The 25,635-nt window shown below is 61.6% G+C and overlaps 1 protein-coding gene across 1 annotated transcript; it reads right to left on the minus strand.

Annotated features, from left to right (window-relative positions):
* Window positions 1-15,094: 15,094 nt before the first annotated feature.
* SCX (scleraxis bHLH transcription factor) lies at window positions 15,095-23,008 on the minus strand. Its single transcript, XM_061440907.1, has 2 exons — window positions 22,491-23,008; window positions 15,095-15,140 (listed from the first exon to the last, which is right to left on the minus strand). The coding sequence occupies exons 1-2, from the start codon at window positions 23,004-23,006 to the stop codon at window positions 15,102-15,104; spliced, it is 555 nt and encodes a 184-aa protein (XP_061296891.1). The 5' UTR covers window positions 23,007-23,008; the 3' UTR covers window positions 15,095-15,101.
* Between the last annotated feature and the right edge of the window lie 2,627 nt (window positions 23,009-25,635).

Raw genomic sequence — 25,635 nt, forward strand, 5'->3', positions numbered from 1 at the left:
CGGAGCGGAGCTGAGGCCAGGAAGGAGATGCTTTGGAGCTGGCAGGAGAGGGAGAAGCGTCCAGCCAGGGAGGGCTGTTGGGAAGCGCTGCGCTGCGTGACTCAAGTGAAAAACAGCCCCCGGCACCTTTGTTTTCCTCGGCTCTGGAATTCAACCTGGGGGCGAGCAGGGCACGGGAACGGCTCCGGGGGAGCCGTGGATGCCTGGAGTAATGGGAATAAAACTGCGGAGAAGCTGGAAAATCGCTCGTAATTCCATGGAAAACCCTCAAATCAAAGCAAGCCCCCAGTGCTGCCCGGCCTGGGCACGGCTTTTCCCCAGTGCCACCTAAAGGGAGTGCAGGGCCCTTGGTGGCAGCACCCACATTGAGTTTAACCTGGGTGCTTTGGGGGTTCAGGCTCCAGCCCCGCCGGCGCTGCCGGAGCAGGGGAAGGGATGTGGGAATCCTCCGGCTCTCCATGGGACAATCCATGGGATTTGCAGCTCCGGCAGCGCTGCTTTGGGCATCCCGGCTGCCTGGGAGGGGGGGAAATCCACCCTCAAAGGCAGGGAAGCTGAGGAATTCCTGTTGCTCTCCCGAGGGGAAAAGGCAGGGCTGGGCTCGGAGCAGAGCTTGGGGTGAGGAGGAGGAAGGAGGAGGAAGGCCCCCTCGGGAGGAGCTGCCCGGGGTTTGGCTGATGGTGTTGGTCTGCCCATGGCTTCCATAGGGAAAAGGCTTTCCCATGCCACGGCTCCTTTCCTCGTGGCTGCCTCTCCCAAGCCAGGCCCTTCCCACCTGCGGTCCCCGGGTGCTGTTGGCATCCCAGCAGTGGGTGATGCAGGAAGAGCCGGGGACCGGGATGCTCCGCCGCTGATGGCCGGGGTCCCTCGTGGCCCGTCCTCAGTGGGTTGATGGAGGGGCTGCTTCTCCTCCCCGTGCCCTTGGAATGCGGCTCCTGGAAAACCTTGGGAATGAAACAGGGAGCGCCGGCACCTTCTGCAGCGGGGGGGTGCCAGGGTGAGGCTTTCAGTGTGGGTGCCCAGTGAGCACCCGTGGGGCAGCAGCACCCAGGGTTTGTGAGGAGCGTGGAGGGATGCGTTCAATGGGTCCTCAGGGACCTGCGTTATGGAGTCATGGAATGGTTGGGGTGGGAAGGGACCATCACGGAGCTCAACCAGGCCAAGGGCAAGGTCCTGCCCGGGGATCGGGGCAAGCCCAGCACTGAGCCAGGCTGGGGAAGAGGGGCTGGAGCCTGAGGAGCAGGACTTGGGGGGCTGGGGGGGGAGAACCCCCCCGTGAGTGGGAGCAGCAGCGCAGGGGGGGGGGATCCTGCCCCTCTGCTGCGGGAAGGGGGGAGCTGAGAGCAGCCCCAGAGCCTGAAGGGGCTGCAGGGAGCATGGAGAGGGGTTGGGATGAGGGATGGAAGGGCAGGACGAGGGGCAGGGGCTTTCCCAAGCCTTGGCTGCCATTCCCAGGCGTTCCGAGCCGCTGCCGACCCCATCCGTGTGCCGGGGATGCTGCATCCCTTTGCTCTGCAGCCAAGCAGCACCGCTGGCCTGTGCCAGCTCCCAGAGCCTCCGCATCCCGCCCCACTGCAGGGCTCTTCCTTGTGGTTCCAGAGACCAGAAGCAGCCCCGAGCCCCCTTTCCCTGCGCTGCCCCCCGTGTCTTGTCCCATCACATTCCTCTCCCGACGTCGGTTTTCCCGGTGCAGGGGGGACGCGCAGGGGCTCGGTTCACAGCGGTGTGGGTCCATCTGCTCCAGGAGGAGAGGGTCCTGCCCCTCCAGGGAGCTGCCACCGTGGTCCGAGCTCCTTCCGGAGCAGGGGACGGGTGGCAGGAGCAGGGGGAGATGCACCAAGAGGTGCATCAACAGGGATGTCAGATAAGGAAGGATGGGAAGGATGGATGGGGAGGTTGGACAAGGATGGGCAGGGATGTCAGATAAAGATGGATGTGAAGGTTGGATGAGGATGGATGGGGAGGTTGGACAAGGATGGGCAGGGAGGTTGGACAAGGATGGATGGGAAGTTTGGATGAGGATGGAGGGGGACGTTGGACAAGGATGGACAGGGAGGTTGGACAAGGATGGATGGGAAGTTTGGATGAGGATGGAAGGGGAGGTTGGACAAGGATGGGCAGGGAGGTTGGACAAGGATGGATGGGAAGGTTGAATGAGGATGGATGGGGATGTTGGACGAGGATGGACAGGGAGGTTGGACGAGGATGGACAGGGAGGTCGGATGAGGATGGGCAGGGACATTGGACAAGGATGGATGGGAAGTTCAGATGAGGATGGATGGGGACGTTGGACAAGGATGGATGGTGGTCCAAGGAAGGGCCAGATCCCACAGGCACTGCAGGAAGTTCTTCCCCATGAGGGTTCTGGGACCCTGAAGGGGTCGAATGGAGAAGCTGTGGCTGCCCCATCCCTGACAGTGCTGGAGGCCAGGCTGGACAGAGGGCCTTGGAGCACCCTGCTCCAGTGTCAGGGCTTGGAACTGGAGCAGCTTTAAGCTCCTTTCCAACCCAACCCATTCCATGCCTCCATGACCGTGAGCAGCCTCCAAAGGGGGCTGAGATCTAACGTTGGCACCGCATCTCCTGTGCGATACAGCCCTGGGGAAAGCATCCCATGGGATGGGAGGAGAGCGGAGCTGGGGGCTCCTGTGGGGAAAGCATCCCATGGGATGGGGGGAGAGCGGAGCTGGGGGCTCCTGTGGGGAAAGCATCCCATGGGACCGGAGGAGAGCGGAGCTGGGGGCTCCTGTGGGGAAAGCATCCCATGGGACGGGGGGAGAGCGGAGCTGGGGGCTCCTGTGGGGAAAGCATCCCATGGGACGGGGGAGAGCGGAGCTGGGGGCTCCTGTGGGGAAAGCATCCCATGGGATGGGGGGAGAGCGGAGCTGGGGGCTCCTGTGGGGAAAGCATCCCATGGGATGGGGGGAGAGCGGAGCTGGGGGCTCCTGTGGGGAAAGCATCCCATGGGACGGGGGGAGAGCGGAGCTGGGGGCTCCTGTGGGGAAAGCATCCCATGGGACAGGGGGAGAGCGGAGCTGGGGGCTCCTGTAGGGAAAGCATCCCATGGGACGGGAGGAGAGCGGAGCTGGGGGCTCCTGTGGGGAAAGCATCCCATGGGACGGGGGGAGAGCGGAGCTGGGGGCTCCTGTGCTTGGCAGACGTGTGGGGCAGGGAGCTGCCGCCCCATGGACCACGGAACCCTCCGCTCGCTCCCAGCCCCGAGCGCATCACGTCGGGATGCGGAGGAGCCCCCGGCTGTGTCACTCAGCTGCCTCCCGCAGGCTCGCTCCCGGCAGGAAATCTCTCTTTAATGGGCTATGGAGGGGAGCGGGGCCGTGTTTTCCTAAGCACGAGGAATGCTGACATGGAAGCCTCCGCGTCTGGCAGGTCCCGGGCGCAGCGGGGCTGGAGCGCGCTGGCTCCTGCCGCGCCGCTTAATCCTTCCTCGGGCTGCGAGGAGGGAGAGAGGGGGGGACCGGGGGATGCAGGTGTCTGAGGCCATGGAGGGGAGCTTGGGGGGGACCCCCCCGCCCGCCGCGCTGCAGGGAGGGCTCCTCAGCCCTGCCTTTCATCCCTGCTCCCACCCGGCCGCCGGAGGAGGTCCTGGGAGAGCTTTATGGGCATGATGGAAACCAGCTGGGGCCAGAGCCCGCCGGGGGGGGGGGGTCCCTGCTCCTCCGGAGAGGGGGGAATGTGGTGAGAGGGAGCACGGGGACATCGCCGAGGGGATGGAGGGGGGGAGCCGGTGCTGATCTCTGGGCTCCCCGTCCCGGTTCTCCCTCCATCCCCATCTCCGTTCTCCCTCCATCCCCATCCCTCTTCTCACTCCATCCCCGTTCTCCCTCCATCCCCATCCCTGCTCTCCCTCTATCCCCATCCCAGTTCCCTCTCCATCCCCATCCCAGTTCTCCCTCCATCCCCATCCCCATTCCCTCTCCATCCCCATCCCCGTTCTCCCTCCATCCCCGTCCCTGCTCTCCCTCCATCCCCATCCCAGTTCCCTCTCCATCCCCATCCCAGTTCTCCCTCCATCCGCATCCCTGCTCTCCCTCTATCCCCATCCCAGTTCCCTCTCCATCCCCATCCCAGTTCTCCCTCCATCCCCATCCCCGTTCCCTCTCCATCCCCATCCCAGTTCTCCCTCCATCCCCATCCCAGTTCTCCCTCCATCCCCATCCCCGTTCTCCCTCCATCCCCATCCCAGTTCTCTCTCCATCCCCATCCCTCTTCTCCCTCCATCCCCATTCCAGTTCTCCATCCTCATCCCGGTTCTCCCTCCATCCCCATCCCAGTTCTCTCTCCAGCCCCATCCCTGCTCTCCCTCCAGCCCCATCCTGTTTCTCTTTCCATCCCCATCCCAGTTCTTCCTCCATCCCCATCCCCATTCTCCCTCCATCCCCATCCCAGTTCTCTCTCTATCCCCATCCCCGCTCTCCCTCCATCCCCATCCCCGTTCTCCCTCCATCCCCATCCCCATCCCAGTTCTCCCTCCATCCCCATCCCTGTTCTCTCTCCATCTCCATCCCCATCCCTGCTCTCCCTCCATCCCCATCCCCGTTCTCCCTCCATCCCCATCCCCGTTCTCTCTCCATCTCCATCCCCATCCCCGCTCTCCCTCCATCCCCATCCCCATCCCTGTTCTCTCTCCATCTCCATCCCCATCCCTGCTCTCCCTCCATCCCCATCCCCGTTCTCCCTCCATCCCCATCCCCGTTCTCTCTCCATCTCCATCCCCATCCCCGCTCTCCCTCCATCCCCATCCCCATCCCTGTTCTCTCTCCATCTCCATCCCCATCCCTGCTCTCCCTCCATCCCCATCCCCGTTCTCCCTCCATCCCCATCCCCATCCCCGTTCTCTCTCCATCTCCATCCCCATCCCCGCTCTCCCTCCATCCCCATCCCCATCCCTGTTCTCTCTCCATCTCCATCCCCATCCCTGCTCTCCCTCCATCCCCATCCCCGTTCTCCCTCCATCCCCATCCCCATCCCCATCCCCGCTCTCTCTCCATCCCCATCCCCATCCCTGTTCTCTCTCCATCTCCATCCCCATCCCTGCTCTCCCTCCATCCCCATCCCCGCTCTCCCTCCATCCCCATCCCCATCCCCGTTCTCTCTCCATCTCCATCCCCATCCCCGTTCTCCCTCCATCCCCATCCCTGCTCTCCCTCCATCCCCATCCCCGTTCTCTCTCCATCTCCATCCCCATCCCCGTTCCCCCTCCATCTCCATCCCCATCCCCACCCCCCTGCCCTGCTTGTGCAGGCGCCGAGCCCGGGGGCCTGTGCTCTGCTCCTGCCTCTCGTAATCTTTAATGAGCTGGGGCTGCTCGCACAGAAGCGAGAGGAGGGCGGGCGGCTGCTGCGCCGGCAGCGGGACGGGGGGGTCTGTGCGCGGGCCAGCCCCGGGCCTTGGCATCCAGGCAGGATCTGGCATCCCAGAAGGAAGAGGCAGCACCTCCCTGGTGCCTGCGGCAAGGGGGGGTCCAGCGGCTGCTTCATTCCCCCCCCAGTTGGTGCTGGATGTGTTCGTGGCAGCTCACAGATGTGCTTGAGCCCAAGTTCCCCTGCGATGCGAGTGCGTGCGGTGGTTTTGCTTTTCCATAGCTCAGGAATGCCGGCTGGATGTGGGAATGGGGATAGGAAAAGGGGAAATGGCTTCAAACTGGGGCTGCTGGGACCCTGGCGGGGCTTGAAGGGAGAAGCTGGGGCTGCCCCATCCCTGGCAGTGCTCAAGGCCCCGTTGGATGGGGCTCGGAGCACCCTGCTCCGGTGGAAGGGGTCCCTGGCCGTGGCACCCCATGAGCTTCCAGGTCCCTTCCAACCCACCCCATTCCATGATCCTCCCCTGCCAGGACCTGCTCCTCTTGGCAGTGCTGGGTGCTCCTGAGCTCCACCAGCGCCGTGCCGGTACCCACCAGCATGGCGCAGGCCGTGCCGTGCCGGCCCCCATCCTCGCCGTGCCCGCTGCCCCGCTTTGGGATGGGCTCCCAAGGGGGGGTGAGGATGGAAAAGTCCAAGCCCGGCCCGAGCCAAGCGGAGCGGTTGAGCCGGGTTTGCGGGAGCAGGAGCCAACACGCCAGGAATCTTGGATTCCGAGAGGGAAACTTTGTCCTGCGGGCAGTAAATCAGCACGGAAAGATGGGAGGTGGGGGGGGGGAACGGTCCCGCAGGCACAACGGGATCCTCATTCCCATTGGGACCGGGCACCGTGGTCTCTGCCTCCAGGGATGGAGCTGGAGGAGCCCAGTGGGGTGCAGGGGGTGCCGGGATGAGGAAGCGCTGAGGGAGCCTCCTGCAGGGAGGGAACTCCTGGGGCTGCAGCACCGGAGGGGTCTGGAGGTGCTGGGGAGAGTCTGGATGAGGCCATGGGGCTGGGGCAGCCTGGGGAAGAGAAGGGTCCTGAAGGGGAGAGCCGAGAGCAGCTCCAGGGCCTGAAGGGGCTGCAGGGAGCCTTGGGACAAGGGAGGCAGGGATGGGAGGAGGAGGAAGAGGGAAGAGTTGATGGGAGCTTGGGGAGTTCTTCCCCATGGCAGGGGTTGAAGGGAGAGGTTTGGGATGCTCCATCCCTGGCAGTGCTCAAGGGCAGCTTGGACACAGGGGCTCGGAGCACCCTGCTCCAGGGGAAGGGGATGGGGTTGGAGCTGGAGGCGCTTTAAGGTCCCTTCATCCCCCCCATCCCAGGGCTCCTCCCGTGCAGGGTGGTGGCAGCGGGTCCCTGCCATCCCGTGTCCCCAGAGCCCCCCATGCGCTCTGAGACCTCGGGGTTACCTCCTGGGAGCACCTGAACTGCTCAGGACCAAGCCTGCGGGGATGGAGGCGTCTCAGGGGGGGCTCAGCCCCACGTGGCTGTGGGGGTCCTGGACTGTCCCTGGGGAGGACACAGGGGAGGGCATGGGGACACGGGACATAGGGTGAGGACATGGGGTGAAAACACAGGGTGAGGACACAGTGAGGACATGGGACATAGGGTTAGGATATGGGGTGAAGGCACAGGGTGAGGACACAGTGAGGACATAGGGTTAGGATATGGGTTAGGACACAGGGTGAAGAAATGGGGTGAGGCCATGGGGACATGGGACATAGGGTTAGGACATGGGGTGAAGACACAGGGCGAGGCCATGGGGTAAGGAAACTGGGTGAGGACGTGGGATGAAGGCCATGGGGTTAGGACACAGGGTGAAGACACTGGGTGAGGACATGGGATGGAGGACATGGATGAGGACAGAGGGTGAGGCCATGGCGTTAGGACACTGGGTGAGGCCATGGGCTGAAGGCCATGGATGAGGACCCATGGTGGGACATGGGGTGCTCCGTGTCTCTGCTCCTCCCTGGGAGCAGAGCCGCTGTGCTGCGGGCATGGAGCTCCCGGGGCCCTGCCTCCCTCTGGAGGAGCAGACCCAGAGCCATCCCTCTGCCCATCAGGTGGGGCTGGAGGTCTCCATGTCCCGGGGACCCACCATGGCCACGGGCTCACCCTCTGCTCCTTAAAGCCCCTCCAGCTCCAAGCCCATCCCCTTCCCCTGGAGCAGGGTGCTCCGAGCCCCTGTGTCCAAGCTGCCCTCGAGCACTGCCAGGGATGGAGCATCCCAAACCTCTCCCTTCAACCCCTTCCATGGGGAAGAACTCCCCAAGCTCCCATCAACTCTTCCCTCTTCCTCCTCCTCCCATCCCTGCCTCCCTTGTCCCAAGTCAGGCATGGGGCAGCCTCAGCACCCTCCCGGCGAGCCGTGTCCCATGGCAGCGCTGGGGTTGACCGGGCTTGGGGCAGCCGGGCCCCCTCAGCGCCGCATCCGTATCCCTGTGTCCCGGGCTCCCATCCCCGTCCCGCTCACCCCGATTGGAGCTGACGGGCTGGATTTGTCAGAGATAAAGAATCGCGGCGGAGGAGTGGGAAGACAGGAGGCACAGGAAAGCGTTTGGTAGTTAGAGACAGAGGAGCAGGATTAACGTGCGGTGGGGGATTTGGAAGGAACACTGCCTGCATTGTAATCCGAGAGGAGCCGGGAAGAAAGAGAGACCGGGAGAGCCAGCCTGACCCCGGAATTCCCTCGGGAGCAGCAACGAGGAGAGAGTGAAGGATTCCAGAGGTGGATTGGCTTCCTCTTTCACCAGACAGACACAGGGGAGACGGGCAGGGAGCCAGCGCCGTACCTGCACTTCCCATCTGAGCCGGGACAGCTGGAGCTGCTTTGGGATGGGGATGGAGAGGCAAAGAGGAGGCGGGGAGCAGGGGGGGGGGAAGCAGCAGTGGAGATGGAGGCATGGAAGGGAGGGAGGGGGGGGTCCCGGGAGCTCACAGCGAGTAAATCAGGGGAAGAAAGCGGGGCCGCGGGCGCGGGGTCACACGTGTTTCCTGGCGGGAGCGCAGGTGCTGAGCAGGGATGCGGGCGGGAGCGCGGGGTGATGGAGCATGTGGCAGCTCGCCGCCGCCCGGCACAGGTAGCGAGCGCCGGCGGAGCCAAGGGGCTGCGGTGGGGATGGGGAGACCCGAAACGGCTCCGGCGCCGACCCCTGGCATCGGAGCGGGGTGCTCCGAGCCGCCCCCCCCGTGGCCAGGGATGGAGCATCCCAAACCTCTCCCTTCAACCCCTGCCATGGGGAAGAGATCCCCGAGATCCCATCAGCTCTGCCCTCTTCCTCCCGTCCCTGCCTCCCTCGTCCCTGCAGTCCCTGCTCTCAGCTCTCCCCTTGAGGAGCCTTCTCCAGCCCCATGGCCTCATCCGGACTCCCCCCCGCCCCCCAGCATCCCCACGTCCCTCCGGTGCTGCTGCCCCCGAGCAGGATCAGGACCGCGGGGGGCAGCTTCCAAGCCAAACCATTCCATGGCTCCCATCAGTGAAGGGCACCGGCGATCGCCGTTCCCTATGGGATGACCCCACAGCGGAGCACCCCGTGTCCCGCGCTGCTCCGGGGGGAGCTCCTGTCCCTGCAGCTTCCACGGGCTGGGGAGCACGGGAATGGCAGCATCGGCACGTCCCCTCCCCCAGGCATCTGCGGGTTCCTGCCGGATTAAGCAGAGGAAATCTGGAATTGGGTTACTCCGCATTGAACCTGCCATGAGGATGGTTTTTATTGTGCTGTTCCGATCGGATTGGATGCAGTCTCCCCTTTTTAGCCCTTAATGGCTTGGCTTTGGGAATTTCCTTCCAAATTACACCGCCGGCTTCCTGTTGTTAGAGCTCCCCCGAGCCCCGCAGCCGTGTGGAATGGTTGGGAATGGATCCCAGGAGCCGGGCTGCAGTTTGGGGCCTGCGGGGGTGCTGGGGGCTGCAGCGTTCCGGGCGAACCCCAGGGCCGGGACTCGCAACTGGGAGCAGAGGAGGAGGAGCTGGGGATGGGGAGCGTGGATGGGGAGGTCGGATGAGGAGGGACAGGGAGGTTGGACAAGGATGGATGTGGAGGTCGGATGAGGATGGATGGGGAGGTTGGATGAGGATGGATGTGGAGGTTGGACAAGGATGAATGTGGAGGTTGGATAAGGATGGATGTGGAGGTTGGACAAGGATGGATGGGAAGGTCGGATGAGGATGGATGGGGAGGTTGGACAAGGATGGATGGGAAGGTCGGATGAGGATGGATGGGGAGGTTGTACAAGGGTGGATGTGGAGGTTGGACAAGGGTGGATGTGGAGGTTGGACAAGGATGGATGTGGAGGTTGGACAAGGGTGGATGTGGAGGTTGGACAAGGATGGATGTGGAGGTTGGACAAGGGTGGATGTGGAGGTTGGACAAGGATGGATGTGGAGGTTGGATGAGAATGGATGTGGAGGTTGGACAAGGGTGGATGGGAAGGTCAGATGAGAATGGATGGGGAGGTTGTACAAGGGTGGATGGGAAGGTTGGATAAGGATGGATGTGGAGGTTGTACAAGGGTGGATGTGGAGGTTGGATGAGGATGGATGAGGATGGATGTGGAGGATGGATAAGGATGGATGGGAAGGTTGGATAAGGATGGATGTGGAGGTTGTACAAGGGTGGATGTGGAGGTTGGATGAGGATGGATGAGGATGGATGTGGAGGATGGATAAGGATGGATGTGGAGGTTGGACAAGGATGGATGTGGAGGTTGGATGAGGATGGACAAGGATGGATGTGGAAGTTGGACAAGGATGGATGTGGAGGTTGGATGAGGATGGATAAGGGTGGGTGTGGAGGTTGGACAAGGATGGACAGGGATGTCAGACAAGAATGGATGGGAAGTTCAGATGAGGATGGATGAGGAGGTTGGACAAGGATGGATAAGGATGGATGTGAAAGTTGGACAAGGATGGACAGGGAGGCTGGACAAGGGTGGATGGGAAGTTCGGATGAGGATGGAGGGGAAGGTTGGAGAAGGATGGGTGGGAAGTTTGAGGATGTATGGGAAGGTCGGATGAGGATGGATGGGGACGTTGGACAAGGATGGACAGGGAGGTCAGATGAGGATGGATGGGGATGTTGGACGAGGATGGACAGGGAGGTTGGACAAGGATGGATGGGAAGTTCGGATGAGGATGGATGGGGACGTCGGACAAGGATGGACAGGGAGGTTGGACAAGGATGGACAGGGACGTCAGACAAGGATGTACAGGGAGGTTGGAAAAGGATGGACAGGGAGGTTGGACAAGGATGTACAGGGGCGTTGGACAAGGATGGATGGGAAGTTTGAATGAGGATGGATGGGGACGTTGGACAAGCATGGGCAGGGAGGTTGGACAAGGATGGACAGGGACGTTGGACAAGGATGGATGGGGACGTCGGACAAGGATGGACAGGGATGTCGGACAAGGATGGACAGGGAGGTCGGACAAGGATGGACAGGGACGTTGGACAAGGATGGACAGGGAGGTTGGACAAGGATGGACAGGGAGGTCGGACAAGGATGGACAGGGACGTTGGACAAGGATGGACAGGGAGGTTGGACAAGGATGGACAGGGAGGTTGGACAAGGATGGACAGGGATGTCGGACAAGGATGGACAGGGAGGTTGGACAAGGATGGACAGGGAGGTTGGACAAGGATGGACAGGGACGTTGGACAAGGATGGATGGGGACGTCGGACAAGGATGGACAGGGACGTTGGACAAGAATGGATGGGGACGTCGGACAAGGATGGACAGGGAGGTTGGACAAGGATGGACAGGGAGGTTGGACAAGGATGGACAGGGAGGTTGGACAAGGATGGACAGGGAGGTTGGACAAGGATGGACAGGGATGTCGGACAAGGATGGACAGGGATGTCGGACAAGGATGGACAGGGAGGTTGGACAAGGATGGACAGGGAGGTTGGACAAGGATGGACAGGGAGGTTGGACAAGGATGGACAGGGATGTCAGACAAGGATGGACAGGGACGTCGGACAAGGATGGATGGTGGTCCAAGGAAGGGCCAGATCCCACAGGCACTGCAGGAAGTTCTTCCCCACGAGGGTGCTGAGACCCTGAAGGGGTTAAAGGGAGAAGCTGTGGCTGCCCCATCCCTGCAGTGCTCGAGGCCAGGCTGGACGCAGGGCCTTGGAGCACCCTGCTCCAGTGTCAGGGCTTGGAACTGGATCGGCTTCAAGCTCCCTTCAACCCAACCCCTTCCATGGCTCCCCGCTGCAGAGCAGAGCCGCGGTGCTCGGGGTGCACCGGAGCCTTCCCAAGTTTGCTGCCGATCCCTCGGGCTGTGGTTGCTGATGCCCGCGGGCGGATGTGGGGATGCTGGAGCTGCCCGCGCTGCGCCCAGCCCCGGGCCGAGCAGCCCCAAAGGAGCTTCCCAAGGTGGGGATGCCGCTGCCGGCGCTTCCCCTCCCGGCCTCCGTGGAGCTTCTTCCCTGCTCCAGCCTCCTGGAGCAGCATCTGCGGGGTGGCAGCGCCAGCGCTGAGGAGCCGGGAGAGGAATGCGAGGCTGGAGCGGATCCCGGCGGGATGCGGTGGCAGCAACAGAGCCGCTGCTGCCCAGGAATGTGCGGAGGGAGCCAGGCACGGCGGCTGCTCAGAGCCGGCCGGGGCCTCCTGCACCTCGTGGTGCCCGAGCAGGATGGATCCTGTGGGTGCTGGGTGCAGGAGGGACCCTGTGGGTGCCCGAGCAGGATGGATCCTGTGGGTGCTCGGTGCAGGAGGGAACCTGTGGGTGCCCGAGCAGGATGGATCCTGTGGGTGCCCGGGGCAGGAGGGATCCTGTGGGTGCCCGAGCAGGATGGATCCTGTGGGTGCTGGGTGCAGGAGGGACCCTGTGGGTGCCCAATGCAGGATGGACCCTGTGGGTGCTCAGGGCAGGATGGACCCTGTGGGTGCTCGGTGCAGGATGGATCCTGTGGGTGCCCGGGGCAGGAGGGATCCTGTGGGTGCCCGAGCAGGATGGACCCTGTGGGTGCTCAGGGCAGGATGGACCCTGTGGGTGCTCGGTGCAGGATGGACCCTGTGGGTGCCCAATGCAGGATGGACCCTGTGGGTGCTCAGTGCAGGAGGGACCCTGCGGGTGCCCAATGCAGGAGGGACCCTGTGGGTGCTCAGGGCAGGAGGGACCCTGTGGGTGCCCAATGCAGGACGGACCCTGTGGGTGCTCGGTGCAGGATGGATCCTGTGGGTGCCCAATGCAGGACGGACCCTGTGGGTGCTCGGTGCAGGATGGACCCTGCAGGTGCCCAATGCAGGACGGACCCTGCGGGTGCCCAGCACCATCCTGCGTGGCCGGGTTGGGTTTTGAGCCCCTGTCCCTGTGTGACCGGATGGGACCGCACGTGCAGGGCTCTGAGCCCTCAGCCCCACAGTTCCCCCCCCCCCCGGTGCCTCCCAGTCCCGTGGGGCCGCATCCAGCCCCACCTGCGCCCCTTGGCACAGCCACGGGCATGGGATGGGTTGGGATGAAGGGAGCTTAAAGGTCCCCAGCTCCAACCACGGGCAGGACCCCTGCCCCCGGAGCAGGGGGGGGGCTGCTCCATCCCTGGGTGACCGAACCAGGGTTGGTTATGGGGTGGGGGGGGGGGGGGGGGGGCTAAGGAAGGAATGTGCTGCCGTGGGTCTGAACCATGCGCCTTTAATTCTGCACCTCGCTCAGGCTCCAGCATCACCTCAAGGACACGGAACAGGAGCGCGCAGGGGCCGGGCCGCGCAGGGGCAGCAGCGCACCGGGAGCTGCTCTGGCACCCGCAGGGACCAAGGCAGGGCTTGGCTTTGCGAGGAGCGTCCCTGGGGCCGGGCTCCTGTCCCTTTGGTGCCCCAGGCATCGCAGAGCCACGGAGTCCTGCCATGGCCATGTCCGTGTCCATGGCCATGTCCATATCTATGGCCACATCCTTGTCCATATCCATGGCCATGTCCGTGTCCATGGCCATATCCATGTCCCTATCCATGGCCATGTCCATCTCTGTATCTGTGGCCACATCCATGTCCCTATCCATGGCCATGTCCATATCCGTATCCATATCCATGGCCATGTCCGTATCCATATCCATATCCATGGCCATGTCCATCTCTGTATCTGTGGCCACATCCATGGCCATATCCATGGCCATGTCCGTATCCATATCCATATCCATGGCCATGTCCATCTCTGTATCTGTGGCCACATCCATGGCCATATCCATGGCCATGTCCATATCTGTATCCATATCCATGGCCATGTCCATCTCTGTATCTGTGGCCACATCCATGTCCCTATCCATGGCCATGTCCGTATCCATATCCATATCCATGGCTATGTCCATCTCTGTATCTGTGGCCACATCCATGTCCATATCCATGTCCATATCTGTATCCATATCCATGGCCATATCCGTGTCCATGGCCACATCCATGTTCCTATCCATGGCCATGTCCTTATCCGTATCCATATCCATGGCCATGTCCGTGTCCATGGCCACATCCATGTCCATATCCATGGCCATGTCCATATCCATATCCATATCCATGGCCATGTCCATCTCTGTATCTGTGGCCACATCCATGTCCATATCCATGGCCATGTCCATATCCGTATCCATATCCATGGCCATGTCCATATCTGTATCCATATCCATGGCCACGTCCATCTCTGTATCCATGGCCTTGGCCATGTCTGTGTCTACGGCCACATCCATGTCCATATCCATGGCCATGTCCATATCCATATCCATGGCCATGTCCATCTCTCTATCTGTGGCCACATCCATGTCCATATCCATGGCCACGTCCATCTCTGTATCCATATCCATGGCCACGTCCATCTCTGTATCCATGGCCTTGGCCATGTCTGTATCTATGGCCACATCCATGGCCATATCCATGGCCATGTCCATATCCATGGCCACATCCATGGCCATATCCATGGCCATGTCCATATCCATATCCATATCCATATCCATATCCATATCCATGGCCACGTCCATCTCTGTATCCATATCCATGGCCACGTCCATCTCTGTATCCATGGCCTTGGCCATGTCTGTATCTATGGCCACATCCATGTCCATATCCATGGCCATGTCCATATCTATGGCCACATCCATATCTATGGCCACATCCATATCTATGGCCACATCCATGGCCATGTCCATATCCATATCCATATCCATGGCCATGTCTGTATCTATGGCCACATCCATGGCCATATCCATGGCCATGTCCATATCTGTATCCATATCCATGGCCATGTCCATCTCTGTATCTGTGGCCACATCCATGTCCCTATCCATGGCTGTGTCCGTGTCCCTATCCATGGCTGTGTCCGTGTCCCTATCCATGGCTGTGTCCGTGTCCCTATCCATGGCTGTGTCCGTGTCCCTATCCATGGCTGTGTCCGTGTCCCTATCCATGGCTGTGTCCGTGTCCGTATCCATGGCTGTGTCCGTGTCCGTATCCATGGCTGTGTCCGTGTCCCTATCCATGGCTGTGTCCGTGTCCGTATCCATGGCTGTGTCCGTGTCCCTATCCATGGCTGTGTCCGTGTCCCTATCCATGGCTGTGTCCGTGTCCGTATCCATGGCCACGGCCATGGCCATGTTCTGTTGCGGTCACCCCTGGAGCCGGGAGGACGCCCGTGGGTCGGGGCAGGCTGGGCTGCGGCTCTGCCGGCAGCAGGGTGCAGGCAGCAGTGTCCGTGGCTGTGGGGCTGGGCTGCGCGGCTTTGCCATCCTTGCCCCTCGTGCTCCGTCGCCGGGATCTAGCTCCGGATCGCCGTCTTCCTGTCGCGGTCTTTGCTCTGCGGGCAACGGGGGGGAAGCACAAGTTAGAGCAGCGCTGGGGCAGCTTTTCCTCATCATCCCGTGGTGGTGGGGATGATGGTGATGGTGGTGATGGGGATGGGGATGGTGATGGTGATGATGGTGATGGTGATGGTGATGGTGATAATGGTGATGGTGATGGTGATGGTGATTGATGGTGATGGTGATGATGGTGATGATGGTGATGGTGATGATGATGGTGATGGTGATGATGGTGATGATCCACCAGCACCATCACTGATGTTAGCATCACACCACCATCGTTAATGTCAGCATCACAGCACCACCAGCACCATCACTGATATCAGCATCACAACACCACCAGCACCCTCACCCATGTCAGCATCACAGCACCATCACTGATGTCAGCATCACAGCACCATCGTTAATGTCAGCATCACAGCACCCCCAGCACCATCACTGATATCACCATCACAGCACCACCAGCACCATCACTGATATCAGCATCACAGCACCACCAGCACCCTCACTGATATCAGCATCACAGCACCATCACTGGTGTCAGCATCACAGCACCACCAGCACCCTCACTGATATCAGCATCACAACACCACCAGCACCCTCACTGATATCAGCATCACAGCACCATCACTGGTGTCAGCATCACAGCACCCCCAGCACCATCACTGATATCAGCATCACAGCACCATCACTGGTGTCAGCATCACAGCACCACCAGCACCATCGCTGATGTCAGCATCACAGCACCATCACTGGTGTCAGCATCACAGCACCCCCAGCACCCTCACTGATATCAGCATCACAGCACCCCCAGCACCATCACTGATATCAGCATCACAGCACCACAGCCTGATGTGCGCAGGCAGAACCTGGTGCTTCCCACCTGCCCTTTGTGCTCATCTGGGGTTTGCTGGGGTTGTGGGGCCAAGTGTTGCACTGACGGAGGGGGGAGTCCCATGGGATACCGAGTGCGGGCGCGGGGTGCCCGGAGGAGCCGTGGCTGCCCCATCCCTGGCAGGGCTTGGCACTGGAGCAGCGCTCAGCTCCCTCCCCACCCATCCCCATGACGTGTCCCCTCTCCTGGCCTGCCCGCTGCCAGCGTGGCCCTGGCACATCCCCGTGTGCTCCGGCCGCACGTGCGGCTCCGGCGCTGCCTCCTCCTTTGTTCCCGGGGTGGGAATGGGATGGGATTGAGGGGGGGGGGGGGGGGGAAGGGGAGCTCCGTGCAGAAATGGGAAAATCCAATTTCCCAGATGTTCGGGCCCCAGGAGCTCTGCGCTGTCTGGAGAGGAAATGGGGATTCGGAAAATCCCGCCTCATATTTTTCCCCTATCACCTTGCCTTTCCGCTGCCATTAAGTGCAGCAGCAACAGTAAATTAGAGCCCCGTGCAGCCGCCCCACTGCAGGGCGGGAGGGGCATGGCTGGGGCACCGAGCTCCCGGCTCCGTGCCTGGGGGTGCACAGGGAGCTCTCTGCTCCCCGGCATCACAGCCCCGGGGCAGCCGGGCCCCCGTTGTGGCTCTTTTGGCACAGGAGCTGCAGGTGGGCGCGAGGTCCGGGGGGTCGGTGCTGGTGACTGCGCCGCTGGTGCTGAGGGATGCGGTGCTGAGGGATGCGGTGAGGGATGCGGTGCTGAGGGATGCGGTGCTGAGGGATGCGGTGCTGAGGGATGCGGTGCTGAGGGATGTGGTGCTGAGGGATGCAGTGAGGGATGCGGTGCTGAGGGATGCGGTGCTGAGGGATGTGGTGCTGAGGGATGCAGTGAGGGATGCGGTGCTGAGGGATGCAGTGAGGGATGCAGTGCTGAGGGATGCAGTGCTGAGGGATGCAGTGAGGGATGTGGTGCTGAGGGATGTGGTGCTGAGGGATGCAGTGAGGGATGCAGTGCTGAGGGATGTGGTGCTGAGGGATGTGGTGCTGAGGGATGTGGTGCTGAGAGATGCGGTGCTGAGGGATGCAGTGCTGAGGGATGTGGTGCTGAGAGATGCGGTGCTGAGGGATGCAGTGCTGAGGGGTGCAGTGCTGAGGGATGTGGTGCTGAGGGATGCGGTGCTGAGGGATGCAGTGGGAGATGCAGTGAGGGATGCGGTGCTGAGGGATGCAGTGAGAGATGCAGTGAGGGATGTGGTGCTGAGGGATGCAGTGCTGAGGGATGCAGTGAGAGATGCAGTGAGGGATATGGTGCTGAGGGATGCAGTGCTGAGGGATGCGGTGCCTGCATCGCGGTGCTCGGTGCCGCAGGGGAGCTGCTGCCAGAGGTTTACAGGGTGCAGGCACTGCTGGTTCTGCCCAAAGCCCCCATCCTGCTCCTTCCTCCTCTCCCTAGGCCTTTGATCCTTCTCTTCCTCCTCCTGTCCTTCCTCCTCTCCTTCCTCCTCCTCTCCTCCTCCCAGCCGCTCTTATCCCTGATGCAGCTGCAATTCCCCACTCCGTGTGGAACCGCGAGGTTGATTCCTGCTCTCTGGCCTATCCCTGCCCCTTCCCGTGCTCCTCTCATTGCTCTGCTCCATCCCTGCTGCTACCGCCTCTGCTCCTCTTCCAGTGGAGCCGGTTTGGGAGATGCTCTGGGATGCCCCACACTCACCCCATGGGCCCCCGGCCATTGTGTGGGAGCGGGGGGGTGCACACAACCACCCTCCTCCTCCTCCTCCAGCCCCTTCCCTCCACATCCCCATTCCCCTCCGGGAGCGTGGATCCTGGCACAGGATGCTCAGCCCCTGCTATGGCTTGGGACGGGACGCGGCACCCGCTGGCCCCCCTGTTCCTACGGCAGGGATGCGGGGCCGGGGCAGCCCTTGGGCACGCAGAGGATGCTGCGAGGTTCCTCAGCTCTGGAATGGTCCCATCCTCGCTTGGATTCGGGCTTTGGGGGGTTTAAACAAACCCAAATCCATCCCGAGCAGCTCTCCCAGCCCCAAAGGAGGAGCTGGAGCAGCACAAACCCTTCACGGGCTCAAAAAGGGGCGTCCGGGCGCCCCGCTGACGGGAACGCCGCGAGCCTGCTCCCGAGGGATGCCGGGACCATCCCAGGCATCCCGGCAGCACAAGAGTCACGGTGCCACCAGCGCAGCGCCCATCTCCCTGCTGCTGCTGCTGCTCCTGCCCTGCTCCGGGCCCACGGCCCCATCAGCTTGGGTTGGAGCTGGGGGACACGGCCCCAGCCCCTCAGCACCAGCTCAGCCTTTGCCGTCGGCTGAGCACGGTGAAGCCGGATCGGTGCAGGGGGATGGGGTTGGGATCAGCCCCAAGATGGGGCAGTCCCTCGGACACAGCCCGGGGGGGTGAGGCTGAATCGTGCCCCAGGAACCTGGGCAAGCGCTGCTTCCCAATGGGAATCACGGGGCAGGAGGCTTGGAGGCCCCGTGCGCCCGGCCCCGGTGGGACTGGGGCAGGATCACGGCTCTTGAGGCCTCATGGGTTGGAACGGCAGCGTGGAGGCATGGAATGGGATGGGATGAAGGGAGCTTAAGGCTCCTCCAGTCCAACCCCTGCCATAGGCAGGGACCCCTTCCATAGAGCAGGGTGCTCAGAGCCCCTGCATCCAGGCTGGGATGGAGCATCCCAAACCTCTCCCTTCAACCCCTTCCATGGGGAAGAACTCCCCAAGCTCCCATCAACTCTTCCCTCTTCCTCCTCCTCCCATTCCTGCCTCCCTTGTCCCAAGGCTCCCTGCAGCCCCTTCAGGCACTGGAGCTGCTCTCAGCTCTCCCCTTCAGGACCCTTCCCTTCTCCAGGCTGCCCCCCGGCTCTCATCCTGCCCGAGGTGTGTGTGGGGCAGCAGGGGCAGCTCGGCCTCCTTCCCATGGACACCTCATTGGGAATGGGCTCCCCAGGCAGCTCCAGAGCCTGGCGCCGGGGCAGGGCAGGGACCTGATAGGGGTTGATGGGAACTGATGGAAAAGTGGTGATGGGATTGATGGGATTGATGGAAAAGTGGTGATGGGATTGATGGGGATTGATGGGAATTGATGGAAAAGTGGTGATGGGATTGATGGGAATTGATGGAAAAGTGGCGATGGGAAGTGATGGAATTGATGGAAAAGTGGTGATGGGAAGTGATGGAATTGATGGAAAAGTGGTGATGGGGATTGATGGGGATTGATGGGATTGATGGAAAAGTGGTGATGGGATTGATGGGGATTGATGGGAATTGATGGAAAAGTGGCGATGGGATTGATGGGGATTGATGGGAATTGATGGAAAAGTGGTGATGGGGATTGATGGGAATTGATGGAAAAGTGGTGATGGGATTGATGGGGATTGATGGGAATTGATGGAAAAGTGGTGATGGGATTGATGGGAATTGATGGAAAAGTGGTGATGGGAAGTGATGGGGATTGATGGAAAAGTGGCGATGGGAAGTGATGGAATTGATGGAAAAGTGGCAATGGGATTGATGGGGATTGATGGGGATTGATGGAAAAGTGGCGATGGGAAGTGATGGAATTGATGGAAAAGTGGCAATGGGATTGATGGGGATTGATGGGAATTGATGGAAAAGTGGCGATGGGAAGTGATGGAATTGATGGAAAAGTGGTGATGGGGATTGATGGGGATTGATGGGAATTGATGGAAAAGTGGTGATGGGATTGATGGGAATTGATGGAAAAATGGTGATGGGATTGATGGAAAAGTGGCGATAGAGATTGATGGGAATTGATGGAAAAGTGGTGATGGGATTGATGGGAACTGATGGAAAAGTGGTGATAGGGATTGATGGAAAAGTAGCGATGGGGATTGATGGGAATTGATGGAAAAGTGGCAATGGGATTGATGGGAGTTGGTGCAGAAAAGGCACTGGGAGTTGATTGCAATGGCTGACAAAGTGGGAATTGGTAGCAACTGATGGAAAAGTGGCGATGGGAATTCATTGGAATTGGAGCCCAAGAGGGGATGGATTCGATTGGAACTGGTGCAAAAGCAACAGGGGGAGTTCATCGGAATTGATGGAAAAGTGGGGGTGGGAACTGATGGGAATTGGTGCGGGAACAGCGATGGGGATTGATGGGGATCGATGGAAAAGTGGCCATGGAATTGATGGGAATTGGTGTGGGAGCAGCGATGGGGATTGATGGGGATCGATGGAAAAGTGGCCATGGAATTGGTGGGAATTGGTGCGGGGACAGCGATGGGGATTAATGGGGATCGATGGAAAAGTGGCCATGGAATTGATGGGAATTGGTGCGGGAACAGCAATGGGGATTAATGGGGATCGATGGAAAAGTGGCCATGGAATTGATGGGAATTGGTGCGGGAACAGCGATGGGGATTAATGGGGATCGATGGAAAAGTGGCCATGGAATTGATGGGAATTGTGGGAACAGCGATGGGGATTGATGGGGATCGATGGAAAAGTGGCCATGGAATTGATGGGAATTGGTGCGGGAACAGCGATGGGGATTGATGGGGATCGATGGAAAAGTGGCCATGGAATTGATGGGAATTGGTGCGGGAACAGCAATGGGGATTAATGGGGATCGATGGAAAAGTGGCCATGGAATTGGTGGGAATTGGTGCGGGAACAGCGATGGGGATTGATGGGGATCGATGGAAAAGTGGCCATGGAATTGATGGGAATTGGTGCGGGAACAGCAATGGGGATTGATGGGGATCGATGGAAAAGTGGCCATGGAATTGATGGGAATTGGTGCGGGAACAGCAATGGGGATTAATGGGGATCGATGGAAAAGTGGCCATGGAATTGATGGGAATTGGTGCGGGGACAGCGATGGGGATTAATGGGGATCAATGGATCCATCTCCCCCTCCATGGCAGCGGTCGCCCACCCCAGCATGGCCATGGGCCTGTTGGCTGGTGCTGGCTGGGCACTGAGGTGGTGCAGAGCACGGAATTGGGAGCACCGGGTGAACTGGGCCGGACACTGCAGCTCCTGTGGGTCCCAGTGGAGCCCTTGGCCAGCTCTGCCCCCAAGTCCCTCTCAGCCCTCTGGTGCCTGCCCTCTGCGAGCCGGAGCCGCAGCCTCTTCCCAAACCCCTGCTTTCCCTTTGCCTCTTCATTTCCAGCTCCTCAAATCCATCCCTTGCCCTCGGAGCGTCTCCCTTCCTCTCCTCCTTTGCCTTTTGCTGAGCGCAGGCGGGGTTTGGAGCAGGGCCTGGGGGTTTGGGTGGCAGATACGGACATGGTGAAGGAAGCGCCGTGTTTGCCATGCCTCTGTGGGGCTCACTGATGGGATCTGGGGTGCGTTCCCAATGGGAGTCATCCCACCTCGGCTCACACCGTACCGATGGCTGCAGAGGCATTGCCAGCATCCAGCGCTCCCTGTCCCCTCCTCACAGCACCCAATGACCACGGAGCCATCCCCATCACCCATCACTCCCTGTCCCCTCCTCACAGCACCCAATGACCACGGAGCCATCCCCATCACCCATCACTCCCTGTCCCCTCCTCACAGCACCCAATGACCACGGAGCCATCCCCATCACCCATCACTCACTGTCCCCTCCTCACAGCACCCAATGACCATGGAGCCATCACCCAGTGCTCCCTGTCCCCTCCTCACAGCACCCAATGACCACGGAGCCATCACCCAGTGCTCCCTGTCCCCTCCTCACAGCACCCAATGACCACGGAGCCATCACCCAGTGCTCCCTGTCCCCTCCTCACAGCACCCAATGACCGTGGAGCCATCACCCATCACTCACTGTCCCCTCCTCACAGCACCCAATGACCACGGAGCCATCCCCGTCTCCATCACTCACTGTCCCACCCTCAGCACCCAATGACCGCAGACCCATCTCCATCCCCATCTCCATCACTCCCTATCCCCTCACAGCACCCAATGACCGCAGACCCATCTCCATCACTCCCTATCCCCTCACAGCACCCAATGACCGCAGACCCATCTCCATCACTCCCTATCCCCTCACAGCACCCAATGACCGCAGACCCATCTCCATCACTCCCTATCCCCCCCTCAGCACCCAATGACCGCAGACCCATCTCCATCCCCATCTCCATCACTCCCTATCCCCTCCTCAGCACCCAATGACCGCAGACCCATCTCCATCCCCATCTCCATCACTCCCTATCCCCTCACAGCACCCAATGACCGCAGACCCATCTCCATCCCCATCTCCATCACTCCCTATCCCCTCACGGCACTCAATGACCACAGACCCATCTCCATCACTCCCTATCCCCTCACGGCACCCAATGACCGCAGACCCATCTCCATCACTCCCTATCCCCCCCTCAGCACCCAATGACCGCAGACCCATCTCCATCCCCATCTCCATCACTCCCTATCCCCTCAGCACCCAATGACCGCAGACCCATCTCCATCCCCACCGCCCGCCTCTCCCTGTGGTCCCTCCCCGTTTCTCACCAGCTTCCTCTGGTTGCTGAGGCAGAAAGTGCAGATCTGCTTGGGCTGGGAGGCATCGGGGTCCCTGCCCGCGGGGCTGCCGGCTCCGTGGTGGTAGAAGGCGGGCGAGGTGAGGCAGGGCTGGCCGTCGCCGCCCGCCTCGCCCAGCAGGAGCACGTTGCCGAGGTGCGAGATGTAACTGGAGGCCAGGCGGAGGGTCTCGATCTTGGAGAGCTTCCTGTCGGCCGGCTCGGTGGGGATGAGGGTGCGCAGCGCCGTGAAGGCCGTGTTCACGCTGTTGGTGCGGTCCCGCTCCCGAGCGTTCGCCGTGTGGCGCTGCCGGGGCTCCCGGTGCAGCCGCCCCGTTTTCTTGCCGTGCCGGCGCTTGGCAGCGGTCAGGCCGTAGCCGTCGGTGCCCAGGCGGTAGGGCTTCTCCTCCGAGCCCGAGCTCTCGCTGCCGTTCTCCTCGTCCTCCGACAGCATGATCTCCGGGTATAGGAAGCGGCCGGGAGCCGAGCGCAGCATCGCAAAGGACATGGTGCGGGACGGGGCAGCGCCGAGCCTCAGCTCCGGGCGCTCATGCTGCTGACCTGGGGATGATCGGGGATGGAGGTGCTGCTGGCCCGGGGATGGAGGTGCTGATGCCCCGGGGATGGAGGTGCTGATGCCCCGGGGATGGAGGTGCTGATGCCCCGGGGATGGAGGTGCTGATGCCCCGGGGATGGAGGTGCTGATGCCCCGGGGATGGAGGTACCGGTGCCCCGGGGATGGAGGTGCTGATGCCACGGGGATGGAGGTGCTGCTGTCCCGGGGATGGAGGTGCTGCTGCCCCGGGGATGGAGGTGCTGCTGCCACGGGGATGGAGGTACCGGTGCCCCGGGGATGGAGGTGCTGATGCCACGGGGATGGAGGTGCTGCTGCCCCGGGGATGGAGGTGCTGCTGCCCCGGGGATGGAGGTGCTGCTGCCACGGGGATGGAGGTACCGGTGCCCCGGGGATGGAGGTGCTGATGGCCTGGGGATGGAGGTGCTGATGGCCCGGGGATGGAGGTGCTGATGCCCCGGGGATGGAGGTGCCGGTGCCCCGGGGCTGGAGGTGCTGATGCCCCGGGGATTGAGGTGCTGCTGCCCCGGGGATCGGGATGCCGCTGCTCCGGGGATGGAGGTACCGGTGCCTCGGGGATGGAGGTGCCGCTGCCCCGGGGATGTTCAGGGATGGAGGTACCGGTGCCCCGGGGTTGGAGGTGCCGCTGTCCCGGGGATGCTCAGGGATGAAGGTACCGGTGCCCGGGGATGCTCAGGGATGGAGGTACCGGTGCCCGGGGATGCTCAGGGATGCCGCTGGCCCGGGGATGCTCGGGGATGAAGGTACCGGTGCCCGGGGATGGAGGTGCCGCTGCCCCGGGGATGCTCAGGGATGGAGGTACCGGTGCCCGGGGATGCTCGGGGATGAAGGTACCGGTGCCCGGGGATGGAGGTGCCGCTGCCCCGGGGATGCTCGGGGATGGAGGTACCGGTGCCAGGGGATGGGGATGCCGCTGTCCCGGGGATGCTCGGGGATGGAGGTACCGGTGCCTCGGGGTTGAAGGTACCGGTGCCCGGGGATGGAGGTGCCGCTGCCCCGGGGATGCTCGGGGATGGAGCTACCGATGTCCCGGGGATGGAGCTGCCGTTGCCGCCGCCGGGGTCCCCGCTCCCCGGCTCCTGCGGGCTCTCTGCGCGCAGAAGGGGTTAAGGGCCGCTCGCAGGCTCCTTCCTCTCCCCACACGTGTGCATCGTAAGACGCGGAGTGTGGCAGGAGCTGGGTTTTATAGCGCAGCAGCGGTCAGCCAGGCCCCTCCTCCGGCTGCTCCGGAGCTCTGGAAGCCGGAGCCCGCAGGCTCCCGCCTACCTGAGCTCACCCTCCAGCCCCGGAGGGGATTTAACCCTTCCGGGCTCAGCCAAGCTGGGGGGGGAACCGAGGGGCTGCAGCCTCGCGGTGAGGATGAGGAGGGCTGCAGCCACCGGCCATGGGCCTCGGCACGCAGCGGCGCGGGCAGCATCCGCATCCATCACCTGCACGGGCAGGGTGTGATGGGCCCTGGGGCACCCGGAGGACCCCACACAGTGTGGGGGGGGGGGGGGGGAAGGAAGGGTCCCCCAGCCCCACATTGCAGCCCGTGGCTGGGGCAGGGATGGGGACAGGGCTGCGGCAGCCCCGGGTTGGGGCTGTGGACTCAGGCTCCTGCTCAGGATTGGTGCCGGGCAAAGGGAGCCCCTGAGAGCCCCCTCCCCTCCCCGCAGCAAGACCAAATCCATCCTCGTGCTGCTGCTGCTGCCAATGGGGCAGAGAGGGAGCATTAACCCTTGAGGAGCTGCCCGCCTCCACCACAGCTCCTGCCTGGAGCGCGCCGGTTCCCCCCCCGAGAGCAGCACAAGGGTTTCTGCAGCTCCAGAGGAGTGCGAGGGTGCAGAGCCCGCTCCTGCCCCCGTGACTGCCCCACAACCCATCGCCGTAACCCATCCTAATGAACCACCCCATAACCCGTCCTAATGTCCCATCCCCATAACCCATCCTAGTGACCCAACCCCATAACCTGTCCTAGTGACCCATCGCCGTAACCCATCCTAATGACCAACCCCATAACCTGTCCTAGTGACCCATCCCCATAACCCATCCTAATGACCAACCCCATAACCCATCCTAACGTCCCATCCCCATAACCCATCCTAATGAACCACCCCATAACCCGTCCTAATGTCCCATCCCCATAACCCATCCTAACGTCCCATCCCCATAACCCGTCCTAATGTCCCATCCCCATAACCCATCCTAATGAGCCACCCCATAACCCATCCTAATGACCCAACCCCATAACCTGTCCTAGTGACCCATCGCCGTAACCCATCCTAATGAACCACCCCATAACCCATCCTAATGAACCACCCCATAACCCATCCTAATGAACCACCCCATAACCCATCCTAGTGACCCATCCCCATAACCCATCCTAGTGACCCATCCCCATAACCCATCCTAATGAACCACCCCATAACCCATCCTAGTGACCCATCCCCATAACCCATCCTAATGTCCCATCCCCAGAACCCATCCTAATGTCCCATCCCCATAACCCATCCTAATGACCCATCCCCATAACCCATCCTAATGACCAACCCCATAACCC

This window comes from Pezoporus flaviventris, unplaced genomic scaffold, assembly GCF_033815535.1.
Source record: "Pezoporus flaviventris isolate CSIRO_AGI_PZ_B2104156 unplaced genomic scaffold, CSIRO_AGI_Pfla_v1 ptg000181l, whole genome shotgun sequence".
Lineage (NCBI taxonomy): Eukaryota > Metazoa > Chordata > Aves > Psittaciformes > Psittacidae > Pezoporus > Pezoporus flaviventris.